Source organism: Furipterus horrens, unplaced genomic scaffold (genome assembly GCF_987537825.1).
Source record: "Furipterus horrens unplaced genomic scaffold, mFurHor1.1.pri manual_scaffold_10, whole genome shotgun sequence".
NCBI classification, from domain to species: Eukaryota; Metazoa; Chordata; class Mammalia; order Chiroptera; family Furipteridae; genus Furipterus; species Furipterus horrens.
In genome coordinates this window covers 61,346,459-61,369,565 of record NW_028327180.1, presented here as the reverse complement: position 1 = coordinate 61,369,565, position 23,107 = coordinate 61,346,459, and the positions used below count along the sequence as shown (strand labels likewise).

At 38.7% G+C, this 23,107-nt stretch overlaps 1 protein-coding gene across 1 annotated transcript; it reads right to left on the bottom strand.

The window, feature by feature from the left end:
- Positions 1–22,525, bottom strand: CLK4 (CDC like kinase 4). Its single transcript, XM_090287895.1, has 13 exons — positions 22,414–22,525; positions 19,362–19,522; positions 14,332–14,554; positions 13,165–13,255; positions 12,686–12,752; positions 10,035–10,151; positions 9,778–9,944; positions 9,478–9,572; positions 9,085–9,214; positions 4,967–5,049; positions 2,683–2,762; positions 751–841; positions 1–664 (listed from the first exon to the last, which is right to left on the bottom strand). Exons 2-13 carry the CDS (start codon positions 19,520–19,522, stop codon positions 524–526), a joined length of 1,446 nt encoding a protein of 481 aa, XP_090144021.1. The 5' UTR covers positions 22,414–22,525; the 3' UTR covers positions 1–523.
- Positions 22,526–23,107: the final 582 nt, after the last annotated feature.

Sequence of the window (23,107 nt, the reverse complement as noted above, 5' to 3'; positions counted from 1 at the left end):
CACAATACTTATAATTTAATGAAATGCCACAAATTAACATTTCCTATGGATTCTGCTTTCCAGTATCTGCCTACGCAGTTATAAATACTTATTACTTGTTCAATAATTACAGAAAAAAAATTTAAAGCTAAGTAAAAGTTCCCAATTTGAGGTAAATAAATAATATTCATTAAGACTAAAGTAGTCAAGAGTTCCTTTTACTCAAAAATAACTTCCAAGAGTGAACCTCCATGTACAAAAGACAAGATCAATCACATTTATCACTGGATACAAGGATATTCCAAAGGTCTTTAAAAATGTTAATCTCAAAAAGAAAAATTAACTTTTATATTTCATTCATTATCAAGACCATACTGGCTTAACAAGATAATTATACTATTGATACAAAACACAGTATTTACACTAAACTGTACAAAATAATTTAATGTTTACAAAAATATTAGAATTTTTAGAGTTGACTGACACAGTCGTAAGTAATCTCTTCTAGAGAGGTGTACATAGAGTAAGACCACTGATTTCCATTTCATTTCTTTTTTAATAAGTCAAAGAAAGGATGCTGCAATGCTTCATCTAAGGTAATTCTTGTCACTGGATCATACTCTAACATTCTTCGAACCAGGTCAAACAGTTTCTCATGTTCTTCATCATGAGAAAGCATAAATTCCTAGGGCAAGAAATGTTTTGATTTTAGAAAGATATTTGTAAATAGTTGAAACATCTTTTTAAACACTCAAATCTTTTTTCTTTTACCTTTAATGGTTTGCAGCGTCTCCTAACATATCTACCAGCAGAACTATGTTCATCCCAATCTAGCTGGTTATGGTGAAAATACTTGCGTTTTCTACAGGAAAAAGAAATCTGGATTAGTAAAGGTAAGAAAAGATCCACGTGTTCACCCTGCCCCCACTAGGACAGATGGAAGTATATGCATCTCTATGTACACAATTTTTAAAAATCTTAGCAATAATTATATACAGCTAGTTTCAAGAACATCTTCCTTAATCTTGCATACAAAGAGAAGCCCCTGTATCCATTCCTGCAAATCCTGATTTTCCTAGATCTACATGGGGCTGGGAACCTTTGAACAACTCCCCCTGGATGACTTCTGCAGGGCAGGCATGTTTGAAAACCATTATGCTGCCTTGTCCAAGGACATTACAGCTGGTTCCAAACAGTACAGAATTCCAACTTGGGTTGCTATGACTCCAAAATCAAGCTCTCTTTATTTACTGCTCTGTATTCTTTTTATATCAACTTAGGAAAACCATTATGTAAAAGTTAACTTCCATGTAAAAACCACCACTTTGTTTACTAGCCTCCTTTGAATGCCATGCGTAACTGCTAAAATTTGTGTGAGAAATGCCAGGCTATTTTACTGAGAAATGCAGTTCATGAAAAATGTCTATAAAAACATTACTGTTCATAATAATTTGCTGAAAATTTCACGACATATAGTAATTATACTCTTCTTTTATAAGCAGTGTTCTTTGACGCAATTTAGCAAAAAATTGCATTAAAATTATTTTAACAAATATTTTAGAAAAAATAAGTTCCTTCAATAAATGTAAAACCTATGATTATAATTTGGAAAAACACATAGCAACATGGATAACAAGCAAGAATTATGCCAAATATTGCATAAATTTTTGAAAAAAAACTTCGGTATGTACAAAAAAGGGGAACACAAACAGAATTCACACTAGAGACATCGTCGTCGTCGGCAGCCGTCCGTCTCGAGAGACGATGGTGTAGCTTCTTAAGAGTCTATCTGCACCGCCGAGAATGGCTGTGCAGTCCGACTCGGGAGTGACATGGTATCTGTCTCCTCCCGTGTTGAATCGACATCATGCGATGACGCTGAAGCTACAGAGCCTGGGCAGGGTAATATGGAGGGTCTGCTGTTGCCCATGCAGCAGACCCCCCCCTCTCTTCGCAGCTGAAGGGTCCAAGGGAAAGACGGAGTCGATACAGCTTGGGTTCAGGTGCGCCGCAGGAGTTGCCGGTGTTGACTACAACGTCAAACCGCCTTAGGGACTCCGGCTCCGGATTTTCTGTCGGGGTTTACTCCCTTAGCCTTTCCCCTGAAGAGGTATGCCGCAAGGCAGCGGAGGTTTTTTGGAGTCAGAGTTTTCCTTCTCTGATGTACCCTGACTGGAAGATCGAACCAGCGACACTTAGCTCGCAGGCCGACGCTCAATCCACTGAGCTAAACCAGCCAGGGTAGCTAAACACTAGAGACATATATCAATAGATATCAACAGTGAAAGTTTATAAGCAAAAATGAAATGCAAAAACAATACAATAGCAAAAGCTTCCTTATCATGCACACTGCATAGTTTCAACGATTATTGCAAAGATAAATGAAATTAAAAGGACCATTTAAAATATAAGTAAAAATTAGAATTAATGTCAGTATTTGAACAAGTGTAAAAATTCAAAATTTGGATCAACATGAGAAAGTTATATCAATATATAACACGAAGGTACAAAAAAACAAAACATAAAATATGAATTATTCCATTGTTATTTATATTTATAGCCTTCGAAAAAAAGAGTCACTGGGAGCAACACTGGCACTTTTGGGCTAGATCACAGGTAAATACTGTATTACTCTTACTTTTCTGTAATCTAAATATAAGCTACTGCATGTATTCAACAAAAGTCTTTAATCTTCAAGCATACCTTGTTTTCTGAATCATGTGTGCTGGTATGGGTCCTAATATTCGTTCCATCATTGCCAGGTGCTCTTTACTATCATGAGTCTGAAAAATGGAGGAAAAAAAATTTATCATTTTTCATTTCCCTACATACACAGTAAGAAAATATTAATGACATAAAAGAATTAGACAGTTTACACAATTTACATTGCACTCTACTTCAAATATGGAACAATGCCAAATGAATTGTATTATCTGATGCAAACTCAATAAAATAGTCTTTCTGAAATGAACCAGTGAGGCTCTGTAGAGCAGATGCATAATTTGTTTAATGTAAAACTGAATAGTTTCCTCATTTATTTGTATTTCTTGCTCTTTTTAACTGAGAGATGACTGGGTAAGGTTACCAGAAATACAGTCTCCTCATTTAATCAGTCGTTTAACCAAAATTAACCTCTATTACCAAATGAATAAAAGAAGCATATTAACATTTACTAATTTTAGGCAATAAAAATACAGTCCCAATAATTCTCACAACAATCCTGAGCTAGGTATATGGGAGCATGAGTTTCAAAGAGTTGAAGATACTAGTTCAATGCCACACAGTTCATAAATGAGGAAAGTTGAGCTATGAACCCAAGTCAAAACTCAGTAGCAGAGCTCTGGCTAGAGTAGAACAGAGGAAAATGGCACACAGCTAAAATGGGATGCTCCTGGAGCAGAAACTGGCAAACATTTCCTATAAATGGAATTAAGTAAATTATTTTAGGCATGGTTGGTCCACAATTGGTCTCTGTTGCATATTCTTTTTCATTTTTTAAAGCAGGCGTCAGGCAGGATAGTCTACCAACCCTTGTTCTGGAAAACAGAGGTTGTGTGTAATGCTTTTTAAAATTTATCAACTGTTGTGCCTTGCTCATTGCTTTCAAAACATTAAGTACTAAGACAGGAATAAATACTAGCTCCACATTTTAAGAAAGTTCCTTAGTTGAGTACTTTGGAAGGTGGAATCCAAATATAAACCTTATCTCAAACCAATGTTAATGATCTGCACTTCGCTTAAGACCTGAGTCATTTATAATCACAAACTCACTACAATGAAAGCATGCATTCTGTTTAACTTTTTCTTGACCCTACAGCTTATTAGCTCAAAACCAGACACTACCCCCTTCAACTGATTGATAACCATGGTTCTAGAAACTCAAGAGTCCTTTTAACAGGGTCTCTATGAATCAGACAAACAGAAGCAGTGAGCACACGCTGTGCCGCAGCCACCTACATGAGTCTAAACTCATTACAGCTTCCTCCCACCCCACACTGCCCTCACTTCCAATCAACCCTCAGAGCATGAACCCCCACCACACAGCCACAAAACAGAGAACATCACCTTGACACATCATAGCCCTAAAGTGCTTCAATGGCTACACCATCTAAAGTGTTCAAGATCTTCAGATTATAGAGGAAAGTAAAATTATGCAGATCAAAGTAAGGTTTTGGGTAGTCAAGTGACTACCCAAAAAACCCAGGAGGGATAATCTCCAAATGGAGGCCTAGAAAAGTCCATAATGAACCAATTAGTCCTTGCCTACTGTTGCTGCTTTCCCATTTGTGCAAGACGGACAGCACCATCTATGCTCCTCTGCAAGAGTATGGTCCCTTGCACCTGTACCCTTTTACAGACACTGCTCTTTTCCTGGCACGGCCATCACTCTCCCTAATTCTTGGACACACTCCTCTTCCTTCCAGCACTGGCTCTAACTCTTCATCTTTCCTGGGGTCCCACTCTACTTTGTACATTGAACCATTACAGCAAATACCACATTATACTGTAAGTTTCCCCGTATCTATCTTCTGCATGATTTCCTTGAGGAGATGTCTTTTCATCTTTATACAATAAGAACCTAGAATGTCATACATGCTTAATACTTAGAATAAAACACAACTTATTATTCCTAAATTCTTTTATAAAAAGGAGTAAGTGACTTGTTAATGGCCATACTGGTAGTCAATATAAGCAAGACTGAATTAAACCTGGCCACAGAAGTGCTAACATAAATTTATAAAGAAGTTCCAAAACAGAAAATGGAAACATACGACACTATGAACATGTGCTAAAAACTCCAATTACATGTAAAATGAAGTCTGACCATTCATGAAGAGTATTTCTTCCACCTATGGTTTTAAAGAAGGATAACCATTTTGCATACTAAGTTTTAGTCTTAAAAATGACACTATGGCTACTTTTCAATATGCAAGCCAAATTTTACATGCCTTTAACATTTGCCTAAAGATATATATTAAACACATACCTGAAAGACTGTGAATCCAAGGTAATACTCAATAAGAATGCAACCTATGCTCCAAACATCACAAGGCTGAGACCAACCTAAAGCTATTTAAAACAAAAACATTTTATTATGCAACAATTTTTAATTGCCAGTTTACTAAATCCTTCTCCATAAGTAATGTCTTTATCTAGCTATTTGGGAGAATATAACAGTATACTTATGGTTTACATTTTTAGTTTTATATTAAACATTATTCAGTGTGTTCTCAAAGTCCTCTATACCCTTTATCAAATTACAACATTTAACCTAGGAGAGGGGACATTTTATGTAAAATGAGAGACTAGTAAATCGTCGGCAGCCGTCCGTCTCGAGAGACGATGGTGTAGCTTCTTAAGAGTCTATCTGCACCGCCGAGAATGGCTGTGCAGTCCGACTCGGGAGTGACACGGTATCTGTCTCCTCCCGTGTTGAATCGACATCTTGCGATGACGCTGAAGCTACAGAGCCTGGGCAGGGTGATATGGAGGGTCTGCTGTTGCCCATGCAGCAGACCCCCCCTCTCTTCGCAGCTGAAGGATCCAAGGGAAAGACGGAGTCAATACAGCTTGGCTTCAGGTGCGCCGCAGGAGTTGCCGGTGTTGACTACAACGTCAAACCGCCTTAGGGACTCCGGCTCCGGATTTTCTGTCGGGGTTTGCTCCCTTAGCCTTTCCCCTGAAGAGGTATGCCGCAAGGCAGCGGAGGTTTTTTGGAGTCAGAGTTTTCCTTCTCTGATGTGCCCTGACTGGAAGATCGAACCAGCGACACTTAGCTCGCAGGCCGACGCTCAATCCACTGAGCCAAACCAGCCAGGGCTTCCACAGATTAGTAGTTATATCAATATTTGGGAAGTATTTACTAGTCTCTTGCCCCTGGCTGGTTTGGTTCAGTGGATTGAGCGTCGGCCTGCGAGCTAAGTGTCGCTGGTTCGATCTTCCAGTCAGGGCACATCAGAGAAGGAAAACTCTGACTCCAAAAAACCTCCGCTGCCTTGCGGCATACCTCTTCAGGGGAAAGGCTAAGGGAGCAAACCCCGACAGAAAATCCGGAGCCGGAGTCCCTAAGGCGGTTTGACGTTGTAGTCAACACCGGCAACTCCTGCGGCGCACCTGAAGCCAAGCTGTATTGACTCCGTCTTTCCCTTGGATCCTTCAGCTGCGAAGAGAGGGGGGGTCTGCTGCATGGGCAACAGCAGACCCTCCATATCACCCTGCCCAGGCTCTGTAGCTTCAGCGTCATCGCAAGATGTCGATTCAACACGGGAGGAGACAGATACCGTGTCACTCCCGAGTCGGACTGCACAGCCATTCTCGGCGGTGCAGATAGACTCTTAAGAAGCTACACCATCGTCTCTCGAGACGGACGGCTGCCGACGACTAATCTGTGGAAATATTCCATAACCTCCAAATTGCTTATGCAATGGGAGCACTGTTAACACCAGTTCATGTTTATTAGGAAATTTTACACCTTATTAGTGCAAATACAGGTCAGTAATTATTCTCAGAATGTAATTAAGCCCTTGTCGTTTACCATAAGCTTGATGCCTGAGCTTACTTCTTCCAATAAAAGAGTATGATTTTACATCAATAAAAATCATAATGAGTATTATATGCAGCTTCACCTATAAGCAGAATCACAGTCATTTACAGTTCACAGAGATATCTATATATGTACTTCCAGGCTGTCTATACATGATCACATACATTTTCTCCTCCAGAATTCTTAAATGACAATACTATTCTGGGAAGAAAAAACACGAGCCTTCTTAAGTCTATATTTAGTTGGAAAAGAGATGAATAGAATAAATAAACCACAGAGGTATTTTAATCTTTTAAACATCAAATATTTAGTAAAGAATAATGTATAAATAAAACCTACTTTAAAAGACGTTTCTAGTACTTTCAGTAATATCACTGAATTTAAAGGTAAAGGAAGAAATAATACATTCAAGACCTTGACTGTGATTTAGTCATTTTTGTTAACCTTCAGTGTTATCTTTTGAACAAATGGATAATGGAGCACAGCTTCTACTTATATACACACACAACAACTACAATAACAAAGCCTGCACCTGAGATCAAAGTTTTCTTCTCCAGCCACTCCCATCTCCCTGCCTGGTTGCTCCCCAGGGCACTGTAACCTGCAGCACACCATGCTAAATCATCTTGTTCTCATAAATCGGTTCTCATAGTCTGGAATTCCACATCATTCTCTTTTACCAACCTCTGTTTCTTTACCTGTTTATTGCCAAGACATGAGACCAACTGACCTCAATCGCAGCACATGCCTACATCTTCCCTTCCTACCTAATTCGGCCTTCATCCTCAAGATTAACATCCTACAAACACACAAAAGACCCTTCTAATCTCCCAATCTGATTTCTTTTTGTCAAGGTCAGTAACAATTTCAAATGTATACCAACTATCCCTAAAATGACTGCACTTGAAACTTCATTATTACTGAAAACTACTATATTTTAACCCCATCTAGGAAGCCATTAACTGTAAGACATACCACTATGTTATGTATCAGTAACAAAGGAAAATGTCAATTGTTTTGTGTTTATCTCCTGGCTGGTGTGGCTCAGTGGATTGAGTGCCAGCCTGAGAACCAGAGGGTCGCCGGTTCGATTCTCAGTCAGGGCACATGCCTAGGTTGCAGGCCAGGTCCCCAGCCAGAGGTGTACGAGAGACAACCACACACTGATGTTTCTCTCCTTTTCTTCCTCCCTTCCCCACTCTCTCAAAATAAATAAATAAAATCTAAAATAAAATAAAATATAAAAAATAAATAGAATAAAAATATAAAACAAATAAAAATAAAATAAAAAATAAAATGTGGGGGAAATTCTGAATTTTAAGTTGATAAAAACCAGGAAGTTACCTCTTTTTAAGCTCTGAAAATTCCTCCCTGTCCACAATCTCTTCCTACACTCCTTTTCTGTACTCTCATAGTAGCTTTCAGTCTTCAACCATAAATATTCTTTGTAAATTACTGTAACAGCAACTCCTTTCACACCACACTAAGCAGAAATCTTATTAACTATTTCAAAAATACACTCTAATCCTGTGCGGTCCAGTATGGTAGCTACAAGCCACGTGTGGCTATTTTAATTTAAAATTTAAATTAACAAAATTTAAAATTCCATCCCTCAGTCACGTTAGCCACACTGCAAGTATGCAGTAGCCCACATGTGGCTAGTGGCTACCAAACTGGATAGTGCCGATGTGAAACATTTCCATCACAGTGGGAAGTTCTACTGGCCAGCACTGCGTAATATTCTTGATTTCCTTACCCCTTGATCAATCCTCTGTGTAGATAAAAGTCATTAGTTTGCTTTCACACTCCTATTCTGAACTATCAAGTCCTGTTGGTAAAAAGTGGGAACAACTGATTCCATAAAAATGTTTTATTATCCAACCTCAGTTCATTCAACCTTACTTTTGGCCAAATAAGAAGCTTATTCCATGTACCTATCGCTTTACAGCACCTGATCTGAACTTTCCCCACTGTCTCCAAGCTTCCAAACACACCCCTGACTTCCCAGCTCTATTAATATGACCTGGTCTCTAACCTTTAAATTTTGATGCATGCTCCCTTATTGAGTTCCCAGTTATTTTAAAACTCTGCACCTTAACTCATGTTCTTTTCCGGCCTTTCTCATGTCAAAAGGTTATAAAAGAACCTTTTAGACTAGCCCTTCGTTTTTTCCTCTTGACCTCCCATCCACCCTATATTTAGAGGTCTGCTAACCAAACCTTCACATTTTTACCAGCACCATGTTTTGTGATGATATGAAAATAGATGACCACATCATTTCAAAATCACAGTGCTGGGATGTACTTAGCCAACAGAGCCTATTCTTATGATTTTGTAAGATTAACTTGTTCAAAAATAACCACCCACCACCTGAAGTATCTTTATAGATGGTAGCATATTTTTCCCACTCAGGAAAAATATTTATAGTAATGTCCAGACCATTTTTATGAAAATATCAAGACATTTTCTGTATAATGCCAAGAAAATCACCTTCCCCCCAAGAGCTGTAGAGAACAGAAAGCTCTTCAATGACAGTATCAGGAAGTCTGGTGTCTACTGACCCAAAATGACCTCTGGAGCTCTGTAATGCCGTGTAGACACCAAAGTACTATGATGTTCATCATCGTATGTGGCACTTCCAAAGTCAACAACTTTGATATCTGTGCTTTTCAGTGTGCGTTCATCACGTTTCTAGAAAGATACAATTGAGTAAACATGAAGCCAGGGGGAAAAAAAAAAAGGAAGAAATCTCATATAGCACTATCCAAAAGGCTTGCATGTAATTATTTTCTTGGATTTTCAACATAACCCTATGAAAAAGACAAAGAAAGATTGCCCTTTTGGGGTTAAATATCAGAATAGAATGGGCTTCAGAAGTGAAATTCCTCATCCAATGATCACCAAGCTAAATGAATTTTAAAGAATCGCTAAAATTAAAACAATTTTTAACTTACCATTTTAGAATTATATTTGACTATATAGTCAGACTTCACAAATAAAATATTTTCAGGCTTCAGATCTGTATGGGTTAACTTATTATGATGCAAAACTACAAGAGAACAAAAACACATTATTACTTTCACTTACAAATTTAATCTGTACTGGGGTTGAAGGAAGAACGAGTAGTGGATATTGGGGGTCAAGAGGAATTTCACCTTTATAAAATGCCTTTTTAGTGACCATGTTTTGATATGTTGCTTATATAACAAAAACTTTACTTTTCTGATGTTTAAAGATTTATCAAGTATACTTACAATTTATTGACTGGCAGATTTGATATGCCATTTGCCTGATGTGGTCAATTTGAAATGGTAGAAAGCTATTTTCTTTAATGAAATCATAGGTACTAAGTCCCAGCAATTCAAATACAATACAAACATGACCGTGGTGATCAAACCATTCTAGCATCTGGACACATCGGCTAAAATAGATCAAAATAAAAACAATTCAGTTTACAGAATTCTGATGATTTCATATAACATGATGGATTATAGTTCAAGTTTACACTTACAAGACACTATTGGGGTCAGTAGAATTTAAATGCTCTAATACTTGGATTTCTGAACGAGCTGCTTCACGGTATCGACCTACATTTTTTACAATTTTCACTGCTACATGTATGCCATCCCTTAAAAACAAAATTAAGATGAAAATGGTAAACATACAGGAGCAGGATGAGGAAATGTAGTTTCTAAAGCATAATCTTATTAAGTATCAATTACTCTAATTTTCTAAAACAATTCATAAGTATCAATTACTCAATGCTATTTTTCTAAAATTTATACCAGATTCCATGTAATAGCTTTTCAAAACATTTTGACAAAATACACTCTATATGAAGTAATGATTCCCTTAATACCTATGAATTTTAATGTTTCCAGAACTTAAAATTTACCTAGATTTAATACAAAAGTTAAAAATATAGAAATATAAACCTCAAATAGACCACACTACTGCTGAAAACATTTACTCTTCCATCAGGCTAGATCTACTCCATGCCAGAGTGGTTAGGTGTTAGTGATGAAAAAGATAGGGCTTGTCCTCATGCCCCTAACAGTCCAATGGAAAAAAGACACCTGAGGCAATTTATCGTAAGGTCAGAAGTGCTTGCTATGAGGTACTACGGAGCAGAGGAGGGAGTTAAGGGAGCTCCAATTTCTTCAGAGAAGTGGTGACACACACCTGAGCCCTGAAAGACAGCTATCAGCTTGTCAAAATTGGAAGAAAAAGGAAACATTTAAAAAGACACCATCGATAAATCATGAAGTCAAGAAAATACTTAGCATATTCACAGATGCAAACAGAAGGACATAACTACAGTACAGAGCAGTAAGCTTCAGATTGGGGCATCTGTTAACACTTCCCTAGGAAGTATAAAGCCAGGAGTGACATGAGAGAATAAATTTCCAAATCTTCAGCTTCCTTTTGTCCTCGTTTCCAAATCTGATCATCTCGAAGATGAACCAAAATTCAAGCCTGTTTTCGCTATGCCCCATGTACCCCTATTAGATCAAGATATGCACCCTAGATGATAAAAAAAAACCTTCAAGGCAAACAAATTTTTCTAGTGGCTAGGTAGTAAACCTTTCCCCAAGTCTGGTAGTTTCCAATTCATTGCTTTCAACAAAGCCCCAGTGAAGCTGTGGGCTGATAAATCATTAAAAAATATATTGGCCCTGGCTGGTGTAGCTCAGTGGATTGAGTGCCAGCCTGTGAACCAAAAGGCCCCCAGTTCAATTACCAGTCAGGGCACATGCCTGGGTTGCAGGCCAGGTCCCCAGCTGGGACTGTTCAAAAGGCAACTGATAGATGTATCTCTCACACACTGACGTTTCTCTCCCTCTCTTTCTCCCTCCCTTCCCCTCTCCTAAAAATAAATTTTAAAAATCTTTAAAAAAAATTCTGATAACATCCCTATGTTTGGCATATCCCTTGACTTAAAAAAGTTTGTAAAATAGCTGTAATAAAATTCCTTCTGGTCACATATATTTAATTATACAACCAAGTTTCCTCAGTGCCTTTAGCTATAAAAACAGAAAATATTCTTAGAATTTCAAAAAATTTTAAAAGGACATTAATAGGGCAACTGCTAAAACATGAGTAAGGCCTATAAATTTCCTGGCAAAATTTGAAAAAATAACATATGTAGTATGTAAAGAAGAAAGAAAATACTGTAAAGTGTTAAAGTGTTAACAATTGGGGACTGTGGGTCAAGCATATATGAAAATTCTTTAGATTTTTCTGACTTTTCTATAAGTCTGAAAATATTTCAAAATATTTTAATATTTCAATTCATGTTATTTTTGTTGCAGAGAAGATAATGATAATAAAAAATATTTAGAATAATGTCTGTGTCTAAAATGAAAAAAAAATAAGTTCTAGGATAAGACATTTCCAAGTACTAAAGAAGAGTTTGTTCCTGGATGATGGTAGGTATCAACTTGTTACAGCATTTAGATTCCCTCAAAGACATTTAAAGAGAGAGGTTAAAAAACAAAACAAAACAAAACAAAAAAAACAAAGAAAGCAATCAATGCTTACAGTAAATTGCAAATTATATTCTTTCCAACTATTTTATGATCAAAAACTTTAGGGGTCAATTTAGAAACATGAATTTTTACTGAATTGTCTTAAGAGGTTCACTTCAAAAAGTTTGCAAACTATAGATCAGAGGTCCTGGAGGAAAATATTAAAATGAGGCAGAGAGGGTCAAATCATAAAGGGTTTAGTGTAACTCATTCTGTAGGCATATATTATATAATTCCTTTACAGTTTAAGAAGTTGACTCTAACATGCAAATATTATCCTTTAGGAATAAAAGCTTTTGAACCAGGATTAGATGTGCTTTATAATCTCTGTGATTCAAAAGTAAAGCAAAGCACTCAATCTCCTACACAAGGCTAAGGGCCTCAGTTCTTTATGGGAAACTCTACTCACCTAACACCTACTTCAATTTCAATATGCTCCCCATCTGATAGAATTTGTGAGCATTCTTGATCAAAATCCATACTCACAGTAAGTAAATCATTCAGGTAGTTCAAAAATATTTTAATGTTTATTAATTCCCAAGAAAACACGTGACTACCACTTAAAACATCATTTCATCATTATGGATCCTTCATCACCAAACAATGCTCAAAAAAAGAACACACAGAAACTTACATGCCATGATCAATGCATTCTACAACTTTGCCAAAGGCCCCTTCACCCAAAGTGTCCACAATTTCATCTAAAGTGAGGGGGGAGAAAGAGGTCTAAGTACCTGAATACAAATACTAGTTATTTAAACAATGAATGCTTAAGCATGGAATATTTTCAAATGATCTTTATCAAAGCATAACTAAGGTTTCAGCACTCAAATTATTTTATTTTCAGCTGCTACAAAGACAATTAGATATAGCTATCTTTCTTGATCTAATCTCAAATTCCACTAATTATTTTGGAACTTTACAGTAGAAATATTTAAATTCTACAGAAAAGAAATATATATATATATATATATATATATATATAAAAACAAACAAACCCACAAAACAAAACAAAAAAGCAATGAAGAGTTTTTTAGCCCCCCGCTGACAAACTATTCTTAAAAATATTATTCTGTCTGCAAAGTTTAAAAAGTGTTGAAAAATATTCTATACATCTTGCTCTTAGAACGTCTCCACTTTGACAGATCAGGTGACCCTCCTCATCATCCTCTATACTCCTGGATCTTTTCCTTCGGTGGCTCTTCTGGAACGGCAAGTGGGCAGCACCAAGATCGTCCAGCCAATCAATATATCAGAGTGAATTCAGGGCAGAATACGCAATTCATTCAGCGGGGAGATATTCAGGCATTCAGATAAGCACCAGGCCACGAACAGTTGGCAGGAGCAATTTCAAATTCAGTCCCCAGAAATTCACAGGGCACAGTTTATGTTACAGAAGAAAAACATGGCAAGGAACAGATTTTCAGATAAGATACTTAAAGTGGCAATAGAAAAAAACAACACAATTGTCTCTTTAAAATACTGATTTAATTGAAGTCTGAAATTAAAGAATGCAATGTCATGTTCTATTAATCCCTTGCTATAAAACAGCATATGCTGTGAGTTGAAATGTCTAGTTTGTCAGAAAAATGCTTTAAAACGTCCAAAATTAGTTAAAATTGTTTACTTAGCAATATTTTAAAATATACATTATTAAAATAAAAGGGAAACTAATGGCTAGTTAATTTCAATGTTCAATCTAATCAAAGATAGATTTACTGAAAACTTGGGAGAGGAAAATAATATTTCAAAGTTTACTGATCAACTAGGTCTGAGTGTAAAAAGAAAAGGGCAGGTTTTTTTAAAAAACGCATTTCACATTCAGCACCCACTTTCAGAACTTCAATGGAACTGACTGTGGACAATAATGCACTGTGCTACGGGACTATGCTACAAACAAGGTATTTAAGTATCCACCAGTGCACCTATCTAGGTTTCCAAGTATCAGGAAAGGAGTTTCTTTTCAAGTAAGAAAAAATGTTCAAAATGAAAGATGGGGAGTGGGTTCATTACTTTATAACATCACATTACAAAACATAAAAATAGAATGCTTTTAAGAAACTCATGATGTGGTCTGTGGAAAATGAATAAATATGGGCAAATGAGGACTAGCTAATAAATACAGATTAGCTATAAGAATTTAGAACTTTCCTTTAAGAATTCAAGTAATATAAACAATATACACAAATAGTATGATATACATTTTCCATACTTACTGGCTCATTAAGAGCTTTACACACAATATGTATTCACCCCAAATAAAAACAAAATCACTCATACCAAATGTGACTGATGGCTAGAGCAGTGTCTATTATGCTTCCTTTTAGGACTGCTTCTCCTGCTCCGGACGGAAGATTTACTGCAGTGGATTCGGTAACTGCTTTCCACATCTCTGTGATAATGCCTAGGAATGTATCTTTCACAGTAGTCATTTCTGTATTCATCAACATATCTCCTGTCCCGATAATCTCTTTCATTCAAGGACCTTGCTTCTAAATAATGACTGCAAACATGTGAAAAGATTTCAAATTAGTCTCTTCGTCCTAAAATAACGTGGTTCAAACAAAACATTTTCTCAAGAATTCCTTTTTTAAACAGCTAAGTCAATAAAAGAAAAAAAAAATCAAGTTGATGAATTAGAATTTAGAGTTTATACTTATCATAAAACTTCAGAAATAATTTTACTTTAACCAATAAGCAAATGGGTTCACATTTCTCTATTATAGACTGCTGCCAAGCTCCTCATATCAAGGAACACAGCTTGAGACAAACCATTCCATTATGTTCAGTGTTTACTTAAATGTCCCTTTGCTTTTTGGAGAAAGTTAAAACCAAAAATTCACAAAACTGCATCAGTTTTATGATACATGCATCTGCATCTAAGCTTTCTTTTCTCACAGAGACACAAATTAGGGGCAGGCAAACCAGAATTCCTTTCTCTTAATGTGATTTTTAGATATCTCTGGCATACAAAGAATTCTTTCATAAAAGATGGTGTATCAGCTCTAGAAGGAACCTTAAAAGTATTCCAGCCATTTCATTTCACAAATAATTAAGATACCTAGAAGGAAAATGATGTGCAAGGGTTGTAGAATACATTCTGATTAGATGAACCAATTTTATTACACACTTCTCCTATCCTGTCTCCTCTCTTTGTATTTCTAGCTTCCTGTTATTCCCTTGAAAAACAGGCAAAAATAGCTTTTGAAGGTTGCTTCATGTACCAAAGACATCTAAAATAAGTCCACTTTAAATGAGAAAAGGAATCTTGTAATTGCCTGCCTAGGATTATAAGAGACCCACCACTCTACTTCCCTTTGCATTGCTAATCTCCTGTTATGCCTGCTTGCTGCAAAATACACATGAATTCTCACAGAAAACAGCACTATTTAGTGCCACATGGTTAACTTCTGAATGTACAGATCCCTTTGAAAATTTGATGAAAGATATGGACCCTATTTCACCAAGAAATGCACCAATGCATCAACAAAACTTGGTAAAGAATCTCAGAGATCAGACCTCGGGAAGTCAATGACCCCAGTGAAGCAGCCTTGACCAGATGGGTAAAGGAGACCCAGTCTCCTGCCCCCCTCTACCTGAGTGGAGTGTCCTTTTCAGCAGTGCGAATATTCAAAGGGACAGGCATGGAGCACTGAGGGAGAGGGATACCTGCACAGCCAGACAGATCAGTCTCAAGAATCCTGACAATCCTGACAAGCCATGGGGTGACAGACGGTGACTAGGCTGCCCAAACCAACACCTCTTCCCCAGAACATGCTGTCACTCTTTTTACTGGTGGGGTGGGGGTGGGGCTACTGGTTTTAGCAGAAATAAAGAGAAGCATTTCTAAAACTGCTGCTCAACAGACCTGGCATCAAATAACAGGCTATGGAGATGGTAAGAGCCCTTGTCCCTTTCCCCAGGGTCAGTTTTAACGTTCTATCCATTGGTGAAACAACTAAGGATGTTAAGGTAAGACTGTGGATCTAGGTCAGGGACCTGATCAGCTTGCTTGGACCTATCAGAGATCAAGCTAGAAATTAACTCTATTCTTAAAGGCATGCACCCCACAAAAGTCTGAAATCTATCAGAAGAAAACACAATCTTTAACTGGAATAACACATGACATCAGAGCTGCTGATAATCCATAAACAAGCTACAGAACATGAGGTGAAGTAATCTATGAAGATCAACTAAAAAGATGAGGACCTCTTCAATTGCAACAGAGTGTATACAATTACAAAGGCTATGGACAGGGTAAACAGGAGGAAAAGATTTAATTTCTAAAAATACAGTGTACTGTATTCACTAAATGCCCAGTAGTTTTCATGGCAGTCCCTCAAAATAGCCACTCATATTTCATTTGCTCACAGGTCCTCAAAACCCCTGCCAACAAGTAATGGACAGCTTGAGATCCCACATGTAAAAATAAAGTTCAACAATGCAGGAAATGCTGCAACGTTGCAAGTAAGAGCTGAGGGTCATAAAAGAGAAAGCAAAGCACTCAAATGTCTAAAAATAGGGAAGGAAGACTTCATGAAAAAGGAGAGTTGTAATCTTAAAGGGAAGTAAGGGTATGGACAAAATGCTAGCGGAGAAGCACAACACTTTACTATTTTACATTCACATAGCACTTATAGCCACAATGGCTGAGAGATGGGTTTGTCTGTGCATTACTCAAGGACACAGTAAGTAGACAATTCCAGCCAGAGCACTTTCACATATGAGAATACAGGCAAGTAAACGGAATGGACCATTCAAAATCTTGCATGCCAGGCTAAGAACTTTAGTGTTTCTCAAAAGGTGGTCTGTTTATCAGCAATATCAGAATATAGAATTATTAAAAATGAAGATAGCTAGGCTCCAGGTCAGACCCAATCTAAATCTTGTAAAACACATTTTAAATATACCTCAAAGGTGATTTTATTCATCCTAAAGTTTGAGAATTGCTGGTTTAAGACCTGATACCCTATGTTAGGAAGACATTTAAGTATTCTTACCACAATACTGGGTTGACCAAAAGGCTCAATTGTTTTTTTCTGTAAAATGGCTCTAGTAGAGCTTAGTTGTCTTTTAACTTCATTCAAAACGATTTTGTTAACTGTATTGTGACCGTGGTCATATCAGCATGCATTTAAAGAAAAATTTATCAAAATTGGTGAATGTTTGATGATGGAAGAAAATATGCAACATTTTAGGCACATTATGCTTTATTATTTCATGAAAGGTAAAAACTCAACTGAGATGAAAAAAAAAATTTATGCAGTGCATGGAAAAGGTGCTGTGACTGACTGAACATGTCAAAAGTGGTTTGCGAAGTTTTGTGCTGGACATTCCTTGCTGGACGATGCTCCACGATTGGGTAGACCAACTGAAGTTTATAGCAATCAAATCTAGACATTAACTGAGAACAATCAATATTATACCATGGGGGAGATAGCTGACAAACTCAAAATATCCAAATCAATAAAGTTACTAATGAAAATAAAAATATGTCCTTTTATTTACGGAGAAAAACTAAACAGACTTCTTAGCCAACCCAATATATAAAGGTGGTGTTGACAGCTACATCAGTCTTACTAATATATTTGGCATAATTGACTGATATAAACCTGTAGGAAGGGATACCAATTCACAGGCTACTGCCAAAAGACAAATCAGAAAGACCCTTTGCAATATACAAGAAAGGTAAAATAATTGATATACAATAAAAGTTTTCATAAGTAAGAAAAACACACTCTAATAGAAAAAATAGGAATATAAAAATAATGTTCAAGTGGTCAATAACTATGACAGTGGACATTCACTAGAAATTAAAAATTTCATTTGGCATTGCAAAATAGCCAAGAGTGGTGAAGGCAAGGAGTATGTTGTAAAAGTATAACTTGGAAGATATCCCTTTTTAGAATCTATTTTCAGAAAATAAGAGGCAAAGATTTGTATTAAAGATATTTTGAGAACAAGTAATTAATATCGAAACATCCTACCAGTTACCTTCTTCATACTTTTCTGCATTTTTAATGGTTTTTTTAAAAATCCACTCTTCTGAAGTTTTTAATCTTCAAAAAGGCTATTAGAATATTCCAGATTATGGAGAGCAATTACCACCAGACATTTCTGGCGTCAGTGTCAAAGAAGCTATTGGCCTGGTGGTTAATTGGACTTAGTATCATGTTTATATAGTTAATTACGAACATGAATGAACAACACTTCCTTTCTACATATACAATTTATACTAAACCTGGGTTGATTGGTTTCTGAGGTTCAGACTTGCAGAATATTTTGTATTTATTAATAGAGCACAGATGTTTTTCTATAGTATATTAATTAGCTCAGGTAATTGAAATTCTGCCATAAACCAAATAACAGTGTAACAGTGTGATGAAGAATGATCAATCTGGACTACCAACAAGTTCACTGTTACAAAGAACAAGAGTGTTTTAGGATGAGAAGGAAAAAAATTACATGTTGTTTTTTTAAAGTAACCCCCAGCTGACTAATTTAGAAAGCAATCTGGTATATAGTCCCAATGGAACATTTGCACAAAGCAAGGAGAAAACACAGGACCAATGAAACAAATGAGAAAAGAAAATTAATGGAAGATAGGATAAAAGAAACTCTACTCACCTAACCATTCTCTAAACACTTAGAAACTTTATAATTCCTTTAATTTTATATGAATACATTACCTCCAAATTTTACACCAGTAAAAATACAATAAAACGAAACACATGTTATTGGAAGCTTTTATTGAGGCTCCTCGTAAATCCCTGGCTACTACCTGTGTAAAGGAATGGTTTTTACAATAACCACGTTTCTGAAAATCCCAAACATACCCATTGGCCTTATCTGCAAACCTGTAGAAGAGAGTGTAAGTGAACAACCCCCAATGTACTTTAACACACCCAAATGGTACATGTTGTTTCTTCATCTCAAGTTATCCTCTCCCTGCCCCTCACTATCGCTCATTCACGGACCACCACAGGAGCACGCTGACATACATATGTCCCTCCTCCATACAAGTTTAAGGCACTAAGTGTCCTACTATCACTATTAACTTTTTGTGCCTCATGTCCCTGCATTACTGGCAACCAGGACTTAACTATTCCCACCACCCTAGACATAGGATAGGAAAGGACTCCTGTTGTGTTAGCCTCAGCACCTATATAGTGTCTAGCCTACAACAGGCATTCAATACTTTCTGAATACTTATGGACTGAATTATAAAATAATTTAACATGTGAAAACCACATTAGCTAATAATAAACCATTAAAACTATTAGTGTTAAAATGCTCCTAGTTCAATTTACCAATCAGATTCTTTAAACTGGTGATGTGGTTCACAGTGTCTGTTCTCTTGCGTACTGCTGTGGGACCTCCTCTTCCGTTTGTGGCTCCCCCTGTAGCTTTCTAGTCCCCAACTTTCTCTGTCATCCCAGTGAGGGGAGTGAGTTCTTTTGGAATGCCGCATCTGTTAATGGAAACAGAGTTATGGAGGTTACAGATGATTATGTTTAGCAAATAAAATATTATACATTAATATTACTGAAATATAAACACCCAGAATATGGGGTCACACAGGTTCTAAAATCTTTTGTAGGCAACGTTTCCCAAGGCACAGGGAGAACTATCAACTGGCACGTCAGGTGATTTCAAGTGGCATGCATATAGATCTACGACGAAATGATGTGTAACACTGTGAAAATATATTTTCTTTCAATTCTTCTGGATAAATTCTCAGCTAGGTGCTTCTCTTCAACTAACACCTGATAAATAACATTTAAAAAATATAAGAAGAGCCACGGCTTATAGCACTCAGTATACAACCATTTCTAGCCAGAAATTAATAACTTTTTATGGTTTCAATTTATTTGTTTCATTACCTTCTTTTTATGGTAAATTTTAACCAGTCTCCTAATTAAGTTATTGATATGATTTCTTTGGGGAAACGCTATCACACATGTCATGCAACTTTGGCAAAATATTAGTGCTGAAGTCAGAGAAACACTCAGGGATACTAAATACAGACGTCTGTTAGAAAGTAAAGAGCCATCAGTGAAGCTTCTTTCTCTTAATCATGCGAAGAATTCCTTTCTTTAAATCTTAAAATGACTCCAAGCTTTGAAAAAATAAAGAGGTGAGTACAACAAGGTATTCAAATAGAAACTTAAGAGCAATAAAAATATTATTTTATTAACTCCTTTTCTCTAACAAGATTACTTTCAGGTAATCCTGCAATTATTCTTAACATTAAAACAAATTTGTGGTAGATCTGGAGTGACACCAAAGAAACCAACGTTCAAGGACGTACAGGGTCCCAGTGAAATCGTGAAAATGGGGACAACCCCCCCCCCCAACCTCTGACGTGGGCTCCTTCCAAGCTGCGTGTCAGTGCTCAGACAGCAGTCCCTGCGGCCTGTCCCAGCTGGACACCTTCAGAGCAGCTGTGCTCTAACCAGTAGGACACACGGCAATGCGCAGGCGCCTCTCAACTCCGCAAGGAGCCAAAAAGGGAGCATGGAGCAAAACCAGCTCACAGCATAAAGTAATCAAATCAAGTAAACATGGGAAGTGATTTCAAATGGATTAAAAGGGCCTCTGAAGTGAGGCAGCTTCAAGTCTCCAGGGAGGTGCTCCCTGAGAAGACCTGTGCATCGGCCGGCCCTCAGAGCCTAGAGCCCACTAACCTTGGACCCCGCCTCCTACCAACTCTTAATTCCTCGCCCATCAAACATCTGACAATGCAGCTTGCCTCCAAAAGGTGGAAGAGGGCGCTGGGAAAGCCAGACAAAACTCCCGCAGCCGCGTCAGGGGTGTCGCTGGCAACCAGTAAGTGAGCCTGAGGCCCGACAGCCGTTACATCAACACAACCCGGAGGTAAAAAAGACTGTCACGAGAGCCATGGGCACATTCCTAGTGGAATTCTTTGGGCCTTTGAACGGCCAAAACTGTATTTTAACCACATTTGAATCTTAAAATAGCTTGGTTAAGCACTCTCAGACACCATCGAGCAACATGACCACCTCTGACGCTGAGGGTGTTATTACGACTTCCATGACCAAACGGTTGTTGCAAAACGCATGTGTCTACTTTAGTATTATTTCTTCCTCTGCTGTCAGTCTGCCCAAGTAGCTCGCCTCTAACAAGGCAGACTTCGCAAATAACCATTATCAACATGCAAATATTAAAATTCGAACGAGCACCTTAGGAGCGCCAAAGATTTCTATTTCTCTGATCAAGCTCACCACTTCAAATTTAATTCAGCTCTTAGGAAGTGTCCCCCCTCCCCTCACTAACGTTCAGAAATATTTTCTCAGGAGGCAGAGAGAGGAATCCTGGATCCACATTCTATGGATAAAGCTCCTCTGGATACACAAAAAACAAAAACTAGCTACAATGACTGCACTACTTCTAGGATTAATAAAGAATCCTAAGTGCTAGAATCACAAGAGATCTTCCAAAAAAAAAAAAAAATCAAACACAACGGATCCATACGTATATATCCGTATTAGATATGATTCTTGACTGCCCTTTAACACCCTACAACGCCCGACAATTTTACGTTCTGTATATAGACTTAAAATATGTAAGAAGGTCGAAGCCGCGATCAGGTAGCCCCGGGAAGGCTGCGTAACGCTTAACGAGCAGCCCGCGGGTGTTTGTGTGCCGAACACCATCCTACCAGGGCCGTCGCAAAGCCGGCGGCTGACACATCACTAGGAGGGCTGTTCCCCACAGCATGCCACGGCTAATCAAGGAAAACAAAGCGCACAAGGGTCAGACGTGCCCCTGCGCTGCAGCAGCCGTACGCGGCAGCGCGGGGAAAACAGCGCCGCACGAAGGCCAGCCTCTCACGACACGAGCTCAATCCCACCGCACGGCCTCCCGGTCCCCTGACGCCCAGGCCCCGCCGCGGCGCACCTGGCCAGGGCCCTCGCGCACTTAGGCAGGAACAAATGCTTGCTTCTGGAAAACCTCCCCAGTGCTGCCATCGGCCGAGGCAGGCATCCAGGGTGACTTCATCTCCAAAAACGCAAACCCGAAAGGCGGCCCTCCAAGGGTTTCCCGACATATCTTCTCTCACAGGCGGGGCGGGAGAAGCCAGAGCCGCCAGAGACGCGATGCGAGCAGCCAGGGCCCTCGGGGAAGTCAGCGGCAGAACCGCACTCTTCCCACCCCAGGACTTTAAATCTACCGTAACACCTGCGCACCTTTGGGTTTTAAAGGCGACCAACGGAGCTGTCTCCTGAAGGAACCGCAGTCGCCGAGGCCCTGAACCCAGTCATGTCTCCGACAACTGACTTCAAGACCTAAAAAGAGCAGAAATCCACCCAACCCAGCACACGCCACCCGAAGCCTTACCTCTGCAAAAGCAAAAACCCTTTGGCGGAGAAATGAGGCCAAACCGCCCTCTTCCCACACCAGCCGCTGCAACAAATCCCCTACAAAATGGCGGCTGCGCCGTCTCCCTAAAACCCCCAGGCAGCCTCTAGCTCCGCCTTCGCCGCGCAATCGCGCCTGCGTAACAAAGCCTCGCACAATCCCGCCCTCCGAAGTGCGGCTGTGCGGCCGCGCTCGTGCTCGCTCCCGCCCTTAGGGGACCCGGGTGATGGCCTAGTGTGTTTTCGTTCTGGGAGGACCTGGGTGAAACTGTGGAGAAATGTCTGTGCCCTCCCCGAAGCCTGTGGCTTAGGCTTGCTCCTTCTGGTGGGGGTGGGAGGGGGGGTGCTGGTTACGCTGAGTAGGGCACCCTTCTGCACAGCCAGACATGGCTCCGTTTCCTGCTTTCCTGTTCAGGTGGGCCGCTGGGTTGTACTTTGGCTGCCCTCACTCGGCCGCTCCCAGGACCTCAATCCCAGATGGTGCTGATACCATCTATAAGCACCAGCCCTGGCCGGGTAGCTCCATTGGTTAGAGGGTGTTGAGGAGCAAGTGCGAGAACCAAACGGTCGGAGACAACCAAATTAGAATTTAAAGAGCCTTTATTAGCTGGCCAGCGACTGCCCACCCGTCCACAAGACGGACTTAGGTGGACAGCCCCGACCTTAGGGATTGG